At 50.6% G+C, this 14,078-nt stretch overlaps 1 protein-coding gene across 1 annotated transcript; it reads right to left on the reverse strand.

The window, feature by feature from the left end:
* Positions 1 to 8,467: 8,467 nt before the first annotated feature.
* Positions 8,468 to 11,240, reverse strand: LOC127757077 (histone H3.2-like). Its single transcript, XM_052282502.1, has 2 exons — positions 11,219 to 11,240; positions 8,468 to 8,880 (listed from the first exon to the last, which is right to left on the reverse strand). Exon 2 carries the CDS (start codon positions 8,876 to 8,878, stop codon positions 8,468 to 8,470), a length of 411 nt encoding a protein of 136 aa, XP_052138462.1. The 5' UTR covers positions 8,879 to 8,880; positions 11,219 to 11,240.
* Positions 11,241 to 14,078: the final 2,838 nt, after the last annotated feature.

The following is a 14,078-nucleotide window of genomic DNA, read 5'->3' on the forward strand; positions in this document are numbered from 1 at the left end:
GGAGGGCACCAGGAGAAAGAGAAGGCAACGGCGATTCTTACCAACACTTACGCGACGATGGACAGCGACGGAAGATGGCCGGCGACGGTGGATGATGACGGCAGACGGCCGGCAGCGAGGTAGAGGTGGCGACGGGGTCGGGTCAGCGATGGCGGCGACGGGCTTCCCGGGGTTTTCGGTGCAAGGGAACTGGCTGCCGGGCTTCACCTTGACGCTGCGATCCCGGAGGTAGCGACGGCACAGAGTGGAGACGACCGAGGCGACGGCGAGGTGCGGCTGGACCAGCGGCCGGCGGCGGTGAAGCTTGGATTCACGTCGGCGAGGTACTTCCAGAGGTCTTCGGCGTCGAGGAAGTGGAGGCCGGTCTTCTTCTCCTCCTCGCGAACCTAACAGCGGCAGCGACGACTGAAGGCGACGACCACAGCGACTACACGGGGCTGCTGGAGCGGCGGCCGGAGGTAGAGAGAGAAGGAGCTCGCGGGGAGAAGGTTTCGGGCGGTGGTAGAAGAAGGAGGAGGTGGCGGTCGAAAGAGGAGAGGGAGGGGCTCTATATATAGCCATGGGAGGCTGGAATCGAGCCCACATCGACGGGAAAAACTCGGGAAAGTCTAGGGTTCTCGCCGGAAAAAGGAAAGATTGAACCGCGAAATTGGAAAGAATTTCCATAGAAACTTTTGGGGATTTCTTGGGGAAAAGGAAGAGGAGATTGAGAGGATTCCATTCCCACAACTAATTTGGAAAAAGGAGCAACGAGGTGGCCGGATTGGTGGGAGGAGGCGGCGGCACTGTGCACGGGCTGGAGAGCTCGGGCTCTGTCTAGAGGTAGAGGTAGAAGAAGGAGCAGGGAGGAAAAACAGACTTCTATGTGGGCTGAGAGGAAGGGAGAGAGAAGGGGAGGCAATGGGCTGGATTCGGCCCAAGCTGATGAGGAGGACTTTTATTTACTTTTCCAAATAAATTAACCAATGAGATGATCTTTCAATTGTTAAAAATACTTCCAATGCTCAAATAATTCCAAGAAAAATCTTGAACATACTTGGACACTCAAAGTATTTAATATAATAATATACAGATCATTTAATGATTAATTTATTATTTAAATAATTGCTAAACTGTTCTTTGTATTATTAAAATTAATAATTGAGCTCTGAAGAATCCAAGAAAATTCCAGAGAGTATAATTACTCATGGAGAATTTAATAAAAATTAAATCCAACCATGCTTTACACTTAGGAAATTTTATTTCGCACATTTAACTTCACTTATAAATTAATGAATATTTAATATAATTTCTATTAATAATTTATTAAATAATTTATAAATCCTGAAACGAAAATTCAGGCCGTGACATATGCATCCCATTTTCAACAGATTGAATAAGTCAATTGGTTTCTGCTTGCCATCCTCGGATAGTATTCAGATATAGGCGCTGATGAGCGAGCGACAGGACTAGAAACATCCTCTCTCCAGCCACCGTTGATGCCTGATTCTTTCGTGTCACGTAGGGAAGCAAAGTCTTTTGAATCTAGGAATGACTTAAGTCCGGCACAATTTACATCCGAGACGGGGAGGAGGAAGAAGTGAAGGAGAAAAAAAGACTGATATGTGGGTCCTATAATATTCCTTCTATCAATGACAAATGAGCCTCACACATATTTTTTTAATTGTAATATCAAATAAACGTCACATCAATACTATGTGGGATGAAGATCAAGTCAACACCGCTACGTAGTTATCACGTAGCGAAAGCATCCTCTGAAACCGCCAAGAGAGTTAAATTGCACCGATTTTAATGGTTATGGGTTGAGATATCCAGTATTGTGGTTCAGAGATACGAATCAGATTCGACTACTAGTTTAGGGACAGAGATACGAATCAGATTCGACTACTAGTTTAGAGACTCAAGGTGAACTTATTCCTTAGTCATTCTTTTCTTTTTCGGGTGGCAGCCCACATGGCCCAACAGCCGGCCCATACAAGGGCTCTTCAGGGGGGGGGGGGGGGGGGGGCGCTAATACGCGATCAGCCATGCGCCCCCGTGCGCGCGGTTAGTCGCCCTCTACTAGTTTACGGACTCAAGGTGAACTTATTCCTTAGTCATTCTTTTCTTTTCCGGGTGGGCAGCCCACATGGCCCAACAGCTGGCCCATACATGGGGCTCTTCAGGGGGGCGTTGGTACGCGATCACACCCACATAGATCAAACTCTACAAACTGAATATAAAGTTTCATACTCGGTCAAAAGTGCAATGATACTTCAAACGGACTAATAAGGACTGTTGTGGCATAAACAATATTACTTTGCAAAACTAAAACAGCACAAACACCATATCAACTCTGACAAAATAATATACGACCGAAATAAGTTCTAAAGAATAATAAGAAAACCACGGATATTGCCGAAGGCACATTTATCCCCTACCTCTGTATATACATAAATATATTGCAGAAGGCATCCAGAGTTAGCTAACAGTCCATGCTCTTGTTGTCAGTGCCAACCGGAGAGAAAGAATTTAACCAGCGTGCGCACCCTCCCAGCGAGCTTGTGAGTGCGAGGGCGATTTTGCGATTAGGGGTGAACTCATGGGTGGAGGAACGACCCAGAGAGGCCACAACCTCGACAGTGCGGCCGTTCTCCCTCCCACATCAGACGCCGTCGATCCAGGCGAAGAACGTGTGAGCTAGTTTGGACACGCAGTCCTCAAATTGGTACGCCAGGCTCAAATATGGCACCGAATGTCCAACATGGAGCACTCAGGCTGAATGCCAACAAGGCGCATTGTGAATACCCTTAGCTCTTTTGTAATTGTCTGATGGCACAGAACTGTAGACTATTTTGTACGCTAGCATGTGTATGAACCATGTAGGAGTAGTCTTGTAGAATAGTGGAGGCCAGTGTCATGTCTAGAAATTTAACCCAAATTTCCAGACTATTTTGTGTATTAAATCCCTGTCCAGGAATCAGCCAGGATACACAAAACGACAAATTAATATACAGATCTAAACGTAAATAAAGTGTAAAATACTTACAGAAGAGGCACTTAGTCCTCACACTTAAACGAAAGCAGCAGCAGCGGAAAAAGGCGATCCTAGTGGGGCTTCAGCTCCACTCCATAGGCAAAACTCAACTGGGGTCTGAGCCTTGGTCCTCAACTTTGTCTTCAGCTCAGAAGCATTACACATCTGAAAAGGAGGAATAATAGCAAGGTTGAGTACAACCGCCGTACTCAGCAAGCCACACCAATGATTTAGACATGCAAGGGGAGACAACGAAGGCTTGTGGCTATTTGCATAAAGACGGTTTTAAAACATTTTATTGAGCAAAACTGTAAAACAATTGGTTAATTAAGGTAATATTAAATCTCCACTTATCAACGCTACACCACGTTGAACAGGCCCAACCATCCCACCTGAACTAACCAGTGCGTTGAGTCGATTTATTAAGGGTGAGACTAATCACAGTGAATCTGGTTGATCGCCCATAACCGCGGGCCCGACTATTCGAATAGTTCTACTCTGGCCAGAGGTGCACAACTGTACCCACAAGACACAATCTACCGACATGTCATCACGCCATGCATGACACGACACAATGTCGAGTGATTGTGACAAGACCCTTCATATAACTCCCCCTGACCAATCACACCACACCGCGAGTTTCACCCCCGCCCCTAGCAGGCAGCGGACAGCCCCCCTCGTGCCACGGTGAATCCGGAAGCAGCAAAGCCCGTCGCAGGGCCCATCCATACTTCATCACGCCCACCCTAGCCTGGGTACGTCAGCCAGAGGAAAGCTATACTACAAGTCAAGCAGTTACCCATTCCCGTTTGTGGTAAGCATTGTATGTCTTCCAGGGTTTCTCGCGGACCAGTCCTTAATTGCCATGGATGTGACTAGCAAAAACATGCACCCATAGCCCACCATTCAATCGCATTTTAGTTGGATAATTAGGACCAATGAATCATGGCCAGATGTCCCGAGCACGAAGCTTGTTATGATACTAAGATCTCTAATAATGTATTTATCCTATTGTGTGAGCAAGTGGCAATTAAGCATGGCTAAGCATATAGTTCTAGCTAGGTCAACATAAGTAACACAAGCTAGTCGATTTATCACCCAAGTTTGACAAAAGACGGACATCAAGTAAACATGGCACAAGCGAGCAGATAGTTAAAACCCTATTCCCATGTAATTAGCAAAACATGCATATTTATTTGCAAACGATAAAACATTTATAAAGTAGGCTCAATATGCTCAGGGGGGATGTATGACTTACCTTGCTTCTTGAAAATAATCTTCTGAACTCTTTTCCTCGCGATCGTGATCTTCCAAAACGGCGGAATCTACGCGCTGGCACGCAAAATGAGGAAAACTCTAATAAAAACCAAGAAAAATGTGCATGAAAAGTAAACAATCATACAGATCTCAATTTTAGATAAATTTTGCAAGTTGAATGGCTCAATTTGGAGTTCGTATGAATTAGTTATGAATTTTAGAAGTTTTGAGCCATTTAAATGAATTTCTATAATTATTATTGATTTATTGCACAATTAATATTATTTATGGCATCAGCCGAGAGGAAGGGGATGGCGCCGACAAGTGGGCCCCACCCATTGGTGACTCAGGGGCTTCGGACAACCGTGGACCGAGGCACGGGCTAGTGCACCACGTGGCGCACACGTGGCGCCGGCGGGGTGCCGACATGGCGGCGACATGTGTGGACACACGGGCGGCCCGGATGGAGGCCGGGGTCGATCTGACGGCCTAGATCGGCCGTGTGGCATGGGAGGCGGCAGCCGGCGGGGGCGCGAATGCGGCGCACGGCGATGGCGACCCGGCCGGACGGCCACCTGTGGCGGCGACGCATCGCGAGCAGGCCCGGGAGGCGGCTGGCGAAGGAGAGAAAGAGGGAGAGGGAGGGGAGTGCTCACCAAGGGCGACGATGATGAGACGAACTAGGAAGCGGCCGACGGCGGCACAGGAGGCGGCGAACCGCGTCCCAGCGATGACCGGCGAAAGAGGGGCGGCCGACGGCGCTCAGGGCCTATTGAAGGAGGAGAAGGGGTTAGGAGGGTGTGAGGGGGTCGGGAATGGTGAGGAAAGGCGGCCGGAGGCGATGGGGGCGACGGAGCTCACCGTCGAGCGAGGGAGACGGGACTCTAGCGGGATTCTGGCGAAGAGGAGTGGATGCAGAGGAGCGGTGAGGCGCGGCGGTGCTGGGGGTGGCCACGGCGCAGCTTGGGATGGCCGAGAGCGGCGGCAAACGGCGACCAGAGGCGGCGAATGTGGCGGCGACCTCAGGTTCGCGGTGGAGGTGGTGATCCGGTGGCGGATTGGGGAAATGGAGGAAAGACCGGCGTGCAGCGAGGTGTAGTGATGCTGGTGGTGCAAATAGCGCGGCACGGGGACGACAGGAGCAGTGGTGGTGGGCGGTCGATGGTCGCCGGCGAGCGGCGATGATGGGGAGCGGCGTGGAGAGAGCGGGAGAGGGCGCGGGGTGCTCGGGGAAATGGGTAAAAAAGGAGAGGGAGCTCCGAGGAGAGGTGGGGTGGCGGCAACTGGCGGCGACGTGGGCGGCATCGTCATGGGGGGTGGGGTGGCGGCGGTTCGGCGCCGATTTTGTGAGGAGGAGTTGAGGAGAGCGGGGACGTGGGCGACGGGGTCCCACGGCCGGGTACGGGCGCGTGGAGTGGAGGAGGTGGGCGGGGTGGTGCGTGTGACGCGACGATGTGGGGAGGGGCCTATGGCCATGGCGGTTGGGTGGTTGGAGGAAAGGGATGACCCCGATAGGTGCGGCCCACCTGTCGGCGACTTGGTAGAGGAGGGAGGTTGCAAGGAGGAGTTAAGGAGGAGAGCGGGGACGTGGGCGACGGTGTCCCACGGCTGGGTACGGACGCGCGGAGTGGAGGAGGTGGGCGGGGTGGCGCGCGTGACGCGGCGACATGGGGAGGGGCCGGCGACCATGGCGGTTGGGTGGTTCGAGGAAGAGGATGACCCCGATAGGTGCGGCCCACCTGTCGGCGGCTTGGGGAGAGGAGGGAGGTGGCATGGACTTGGCGACGGGAAAAACGAGCTGGGCCGAGGGAGGGAAAGGGGAGGTTGGCCTGGCCGGGAAGGAGGAGGGAGGTACTGTGCCGCGCCCAAATGGAGGAAGGGGAAGGTTAAATTGGTTTTCTATTTATTTAATTGATGGAATGAACTTTGTGCTATTTAAAGTTACTTCTTGAGCTCCAAAAATTTACGGGAAATTTCAGAGAATATTTTAGGGCACAGAGAATATTAAAAAATATTCCCGGCCATGATTTTTAAAGGAAAATTTTAATTCCCTCATTATTTCACTTGATTAAATTGCTCTAATTTTTATTTAATTTCTGGAAAATGCATTATTTAATGATTTTTAATCCCAAACGAAAATCGGGGCATTACAGCCATTCATGGATTTGGAACAATTAGATTCATGCCATTCTTAGGGTTGTCGGTTTAGAAAAACTTTATGCTATTATCATCGGGATAGCAAAAGCACAAACCCATTTCACCCGTGTTTTTTTATTGTATAAATGCTAAGATATGTCTATTTTTGTGGAAAGGAATTATTAGTTTCTCTTCCTGACTTGCCCAAATCTTCCCTTATTATTGATGCAATGCAAATAAAAAGAATTCCTGAAACAAGTTTCTGCATAGACACTACAGCGGTCCATGTATGCCGAAAATTCAAACCCTGCTGAAACTGTATTGTTAGTTGAGAGCAAAATATTAGCCTGCCAGATCCAACATATCTCATTAAAATTTAAAATATCAACAGAACATCCACTCTCAACAATTCATTCAGAAATCCCAAACGACATAGCCTTTCCATTAAGATTAGCAAACCATGACGATTACAGCATCACAGGATAACATAAAAAGGCAGTTCACCCATCAAACCTGACCAAAACATCTCCTAACCTACGGACTCGAATATGAAAATGTGATGTGGTTTGAGTGGTGGATTTGGTGGGTATTTGTAGGGGAAGGAAAAGGCGCGCCAGGAGTGGGGGGAACCTTTTGGGCGGATGGGTGCGAGCACGGGGAGGTGTTGGATGGAGACGGATGGTGGATATTGTTTGGAGTGGGGCAGTGATCCGTGGGTGTCGCTATCGGTGGCTTCCCATTGGCTGCGGTTCGAGAGGGGTGGATCGATGGGCGCGAGCATGTGGAGGCGTTGGATGGAGACGAACGGTGGAGATGGGTTGGGAGTGTGGCAGCGATCCGTGGGTGTGGGTATCGGTGGCTTCCCATCGGCAGGGGTTTTGGTGGGGTGGATCGATGGGCGTGAGAACGGGGAGGCATCGGATGGAGACGGACGGTCGAGATGGGTTGGGAGTGGGGCAGCAATCCGTGGGTGTGGGTATCGGTGGCTTCCCATTGGCTAGGGTTTGGGTGGGGGTGGTTCGATGGGCGGAAGCACCGGGAGGCATCGGATGGAGACGGACGGTAGAGATGGGTTGAAAGTGGGGCAGCAATCCGTAGGTGTGGGTATCGGTGGCTTCCCATTGGCTGGGCTTTGGGTGGGGTGGATCGATGGGCCCACTGGTTAGTTGGCGGTGCGTGCGTGTGGCTTGTTTTTCTCTTACTGCTTCAATCTATTTTTGGTTTTGCTAGTAAAGGTTAAATTGCGAGGGGAACGAGCGAGAGCGTAGTACAGACGGAGGGAAATGGTAAAAACATAATTTTGGAAATATAGAAGTTTAGGAGCTCCGTTAAAAATGGTAAAAACATAAATGGTAAATATACAAATGTGGAAATACAAATTTGCTCTAATTTTTATTTAATTTATGAAAATGCATTATTTAATGATTTTTAATCCCTAACGAAAATTGGGACGTTACAGCCAGTCATGGATTTGTAAAAATTAGATTCATGCCATTCTTAGAGTTGTCGGTTTAGAAATACTTTATGCCGTTATCATCGGGATAGCAAAAGCACAAGGCCATCCCACCTGTGTTTTTTTATTGTACAATTGCTAAGATATGTCTATTTTTGTGGAAAAGAATTATTAGTTTCTCTTCCCGACTTGCCTAAATCTTCCCTTATTATTGATGCAATGCAAATAAAAGGAATTCCAGAAACAAGTTTCTGCATAGACACTGCAGCGGTCCATGTATGCCGAAAATTCAAACCCTGCTGAAACTGTATTGTTAGTTGAGAGCAAAATATTAGCCTGCCAGATCCAACATATCTCAAAAAATTCAAAAGATTAACAGAGCATCCACTCTCAACAATTCATTCAGAAATCCCAAACGACATAGCCTTTCCATTAAGATTAGCAAACCATAACGATTACAGCATCACAGGATAAAATAAAAAGCCAGTTCACCCATCAAACCTGACCAAAACATCTCCTAACCTACGGACACGAATTTAAAAATGTGCTAGTAGCCAAGAACACAGACAGAAGAAGCGCGATCGGACAAGACGATGCCCCCAAACCTAGGCCTTCTCACCCCTGATGCGGCGCGCGAGCTGGATGTCCTTGGGCATGATGGTGACGCGTTTGGCATGGATAACACAGAGGTTGGTGTCCTCGAAGAGCCCCACAAGGTAGGTCTCGGCAGCCTCCTGCAGCGCAGCCACGGCAGAGCTCTGGAAGCGAACATAGGACCTAACGTCCTGCGCGATCTCCTGCACCAGCCGCTGGAAGGGGAGCTTGCGGATTAGCAGCTCTGTGCTCTTCTGGTATGTGCGGATCTCTCGGAGTGCGACGGTCCCTGGCTTGAAGCGGTGTGGCTTCTTCAGCCCTGCCATCGTCGGTGCTGACTTGCGTGCCACCTTCATCACCAGCAGCTTCCTCGGCACATTGCCGGCGGTGGACTTCTTCGCCGTCTGCTTTGTGCGGGCCATCTCTCACCGAAGGAGAAAGAGAGGAGAAGGAGGAGGAGAAGGAGAAGAATTCAAGGTGAGATTTGGATTTGGAGCGGACTCAAGGTGAATTTGCGGGTGGTTTGAGTGGTGGATTTGGTGGGTATTTGTAGGGGAAGGAAGAGGCGAGGCAGGAGTGGGGGAAATCTTTGGGGCGGATGGGTGCGAGCACGGGGAGGTGTTGGATGGAGACGGATGGTGGATATTGTTGGGAGTGGAGCAGTGATCCGTGGGTGTCGCTATCGGTGGCTTCCCATTGGCTGCGGCTCGGGAGGGGTGGATCGATGGGCGCGAGCACGGGGAGGCGTCGGATGGAGATGGACGGTGGAGATGGGTTGGGAGTGGGGCAGCGATCCGTGGGTGTGGGTATCGGTGGCTTCCCGTTGGCTGGGGTTTTGGTCGGGTGGATCGATGGGCGCGAGAACGAGGAGGTGTCGGATGGAGACGGACGGTGGAGATGGGTTGGGAGTGGGGCAGCGATCCGTGGGTGTGGGTATCGGTGGCTTCCCATTGGCTAGGGTTTGGGTGGGGGTGGTTCGATGGGCGCAAGCACCGGGAGGTGTCGGATGGAGACGGACGGTAGATATGGGTTGAAAGTGGGGCAGCAATCCGTAGATGTGGGTATCGGTGGCTTCCCATTGGCTGGGCTTCGGGTGGGGTGGATTGACGGGCCCACCAGTTAGTTGGCAGCGTGTGCGTGTGGCTTGTTTTTCTTTTACTGCTTCAATCTATTTTTGGTTTTTCTGGTAAAGGTTAAATTGCGAGGGGAACGAGCGAGAGCGCAGTACGGACGGAGGGATATGGTAAAAACACAAATTTGGAAATATAGAAGTTTAGGAGCTCCGTTAAAAATGGTAAATATACAAATTTAAATTGCGAGGGGAATGAGCGAGAGCGTATTACGGACGGAGGGAAATGGTAAAAACACAAATTTGAAAAATATAGAAGCTTAGGTGCTCCGTTAAAAATGGTAAAAACACAAATGGTAAATATACACATTTGGAAATACTGATGATTTTAGAGTTAGTGCGTTGTTTTTCTAAAAATATATATAAAAACAAGTACTACCACCATCTCAAACATGATAATTTTTAACTATATCTACCTGAACATATTCCTGTCTAGCCAAATGTTATTACATTTTGGGATGGAAATGTTAACTATATCTACCTGAACATTTTACTTCATTTCTAAAATTGATTTATAAATCTGATTTAAAACTATTTATCAACGGGGGATACCCGTAGACCGGATATAGAGGGTATTAGGGTATGTTGCTACGAGGATCTACGTAATACGACATCAAGCAAACAGAAGACAAGGATTATACTGGTTCAGGCCCCTTGGTAGGTAATAGCCCTAATCCAGTTCGTATGGGATTATATGATGGAAACCACATATTACAAAGGGAATAACAGAACTCGATGATACCGACGAGATCGTAGTCGAGTTAGTTCAACTAGATCACCCGGCGACTTGGCTCCTGTAGGCTCCGGCTTCGTAGGCTGTGGTGGATGTGTTGGCGGTGAGATTCGATGCCTTAGGTCCTGCCCAGGGGGTCTCTTTTATACCGTGGGTCAGTTGATCTCCAAGTAGAACTCGGATATATCGAACCCCTCACGATATGGTAAAGACCCAATCTTGTCCAAGTAGGACCCCTTCCATCTGTGGATTCTGCTTCTATCTCGTGATAGATTTCCTTAACGTATACAGGGACTATCCGTATACGCGCAGGTATACCATATCAGTATACAACGTATATCCAAGGATAAAGGGTATACCTAATCCGTAACCCTGACAGTAGCCCCCGACTTCTGCTTAAAGAGCTCATGTAACCGATCACGACTTCTGGTCGATCTTGGCTTGAGAACCGTAGAGACAAAGAGTTATCGACAACACCCCATGAAGTTCAATGGTCATGAGTGAATTTAAATTGAAGTCTGAAAACTACCGCGTGCAATGGACCTAGAATTTTCCGGCGGCAATCTCTCTCCTTTGCTTGGAATACGCACCGTCGGAGTGCGCCTATTTAAAGGGATTCTAGAAACCCATTTGAAGTCCATTCGCAAAAAGACTCTTCAGCCTTCTAGCACCCTTTGTCTTCTCCGCTCTCCGCAAAGAAAACCCTAGCTTGCTTCTTCCCTCTTGTTCTCCGGCGATCCTCCGGCGGCGATGGATCTTGACAAGTCCACCTCAACCACCGCGTCCTTGAAGAAATTGCAGGACGACAGTGCCCTCCCTGGTCGCGGGACCATGCAGAGGGAGACAGGAGGTATTGAACCCGAACCCATGTTGGGCCGTATGGTTGTGGTTGAGGATTACATTTCTTGCGGTGTTCTTCCTCCACCTTCTGAGTTTCTTCTTCTCGTCTTGAACATCTATGGCCTTTCTTTGCTTCATCTGAACCCCAATTCCATCGAATTCCTTAGCATTCTTTCTTATCTTTGCGAGGCCTACATTGGGGCAGAGCCCTTCCTTGAGCTCTTCCGCTTTTACTATGAGTTGCGTTGGAAGGAACCAAATAGGGTATCTGGATCTGTTGGGTTCCGACTTCGGGATCGCTTGAAGTCGCGCTACATCCCCTACCAGTGCCCATCCTCTCGTAGCAAATGGCAGGCGAGATGGTTCTATCTTCAGATAGAAAACTCAGACCCCGTCCTTGTTGTCCCTGAAGAGCAGCCAGATAAAATCCCAGAGTGGACCGCCAAACCCACCCTGACTCCCTCCCTCCAGTCTTTCATCAACATTATCGATGATCTCCAAACACGAGGGTTGTCGGGGTATGAAGTCGTAGCCAACTTCATAGGTAGACGGATCCAACCGCTCCAGGCCCGCGCCCATCCAGCCTTTAACTACTCTGGGCCAGAGGACGCGACCCGGGTTTCTCCTCGGGGTATTTTTTCTTGTATTTCGAATTTTACTCCGAGTACGTCTATTTCTCCTGACTTATCGAGTTCCCGTTCTCGATCTACAGGTCTGGACAGCGGCACCTTGGGACGCCGCGTCGGCCAGGTGATGATCAGCACCCCCTTGACGGCGAGCGACATCCCCATCCCTCTTTGCGAGAAGGGCCCGGCCGAGCACGAGGCTGCATCAACGTGAGTGTACTCGATGTCTCCTTTACATCTTTTTCCCCGGGGTCACATCGTAACTTCATGTCATGCGGGCTCTCCCTCTGACGGACGTCATCGGGCCACTCGTGGACCACCAGGTGGCAGCGTCGTTGAAGGAGGGCGTCACCAAGGAGGTGTCCGACGTTGCTGCTGCTGCTACCATGAGTGGCAGCAATGTTCTGAAGAAGGGGAGGAAATTCTCCTCCATGCTCGGGACACGTCGGAAGGCGCCAAGCCAGGCGGTAAGCCTCTCTTGTTCTTTAACGTGTAGTCGGAATGATTTAACCTCATATCATCCTATCTTGCTTCGGCCTCGGACGTGTCTCCCCGACCTCAGCGAAGGCAGAGGCTGGTGACGATCGGCGAGAAGTAAGTGGATGTTTTTGAAGTCTTTTTATTTACGAAATCTTGGTCGCCTAGCTTTATAAAAGGGGAAAAACTCTTCGTAGGACGGCACGGGCGAAGGCGGCGCAAGACGGGACCGGCGCGACTTCCAATGCGTCCCCTGCAGCGACCTCGACAGATGTCGAGGTCGTTGCTAAGGACCGGGTGGCAACACCGAGTAACCCCGCCGTCAGCCTCGTGCTTGCTCGGGGCTCATCCACCGTTGCCCTCACCTGGGGGGGAGCTCCAGGCGGAGATGGAGCGTCTCCTCCAGGCCGGTGCTCACGGCGTAGGCCGCGAGATTGAGGAGGCCAAGGCGGCTGAGTCATCGGCAAACCATCGCGCCGAGCAGCTGGCACGCGACCTGGCGGAGGCCCGCGAGGACCTCGTGAAGATGAGGGAGCTAGTGGCCGGCAATGAGAGGCAGCGGTAGGGGCTCGAGCACCGGATGTCGAAGCTCGAGAACAACTTGTCAGAGATCCGTGGCTTGCTGCGGGTATCATACACCGGCCTACACCAGCTTGCCGGGGAGTGTGGTGTCTCGACCACCATCCCGGCGAACCCTGACGAGTTCTCGCTGACGTCCTCGCTCGCGGAGCTGGCCACGGCGATGGAGGAGATCCCCTCCAAGCATGCGGCCAGGATCGGGGAGGAGACGTCCAACGGGATCTACACCGGGGCGTGCCACGTCCTCGCGTGTGTGAGGTTGGCGCACCCTAATCTAGACCTTAAAAAGGTTTTGGGTCAGGGAGCCGTCGATGACGCGCGCAAGGGCGTGATGGAGGAAGTCGGTTAGTTGGGGGAGTCTGTCCTCCCCCTTTTTGAAAAATAGGGCTTTATTCCCTTGTACCCCCTAATTAGCATGCTGTAAAACTCTTTGTGGGCTCGAACTGCTTTTATTTATACAGTTGTTTCCCTTGTCTTCTTAGCATGTAATTCCGAGTACTTTGTTGTCGTTATAGAGATGTTGATGTTGAGGATGTCCAGCAGTGCGGCAGCCGAACATGCTGGTGATTGTTCCGGCTCTTGCGCTAGAGCCATTCGTGCCGCGGGAGGAGGTCAGTCAAAACCCGTCCATGGAGGCGAATATGGCAATGACTTCCCTAGGTTTTTGTCTTTTTCTCCTTCACTCTTTTTATTCGGATTGACTTAATTTGTTGTGTTCTTGGGAGAGAAGAATAGCTTGACTTAGTCCTTTCCGTGCTGGGCAGAACTCGACGATGCGTTGCCTGACCGAGATCGTCGAATCTAATATTGGAAGACGAAGCTCGAGGTGGCCGAACTTGAGAGGACCATGGTGGAAGTGAAGAAGGACCAGGACGTGGAAGCTCTCCGAGGTCGCGAGGTGTGATTCAACTCGTACCTCAAGAGCTGCTGCGCAGCAATGGCGGGAGTCTGCAAGGAGCTTCGAGTTCCCCGCGGAGATCCCGAGGAGTCGGCGGCCGGATATATCTCGTAGCTGAATGGGGCCTGTGCACAGCTCGAAGGGATCGGCAAGCATGTCGACGAGGCCCTGAAACAGGAGTGTCGTCGAGCGAGCCGCTACGCCGGAGGACATGTGCTGGCCTCAATCCGAGATCACCGCCCGCAGCTGCACCTCGAGTTCCTCAATGAAGGGTTCTCGCATTCTCGGAGGACTCCCGCGGAGATCGATGGCCTTGCGCAGTCGATGGCGCCGCTTGCCG

This window comes from Oryza glaberrima, chromosome 12 (assembly GCF_000147395.1).
Source record: "Oryza glaberrima chromosome 12, OglaRS2, whole genome shotgun sequence".
Lineage (NCBI taxonomy): Eukaryota > Viridiplantae > Streptophyta > Magnoliopsida > Poales > Poaceae > Oryza > Oryza glaberrima.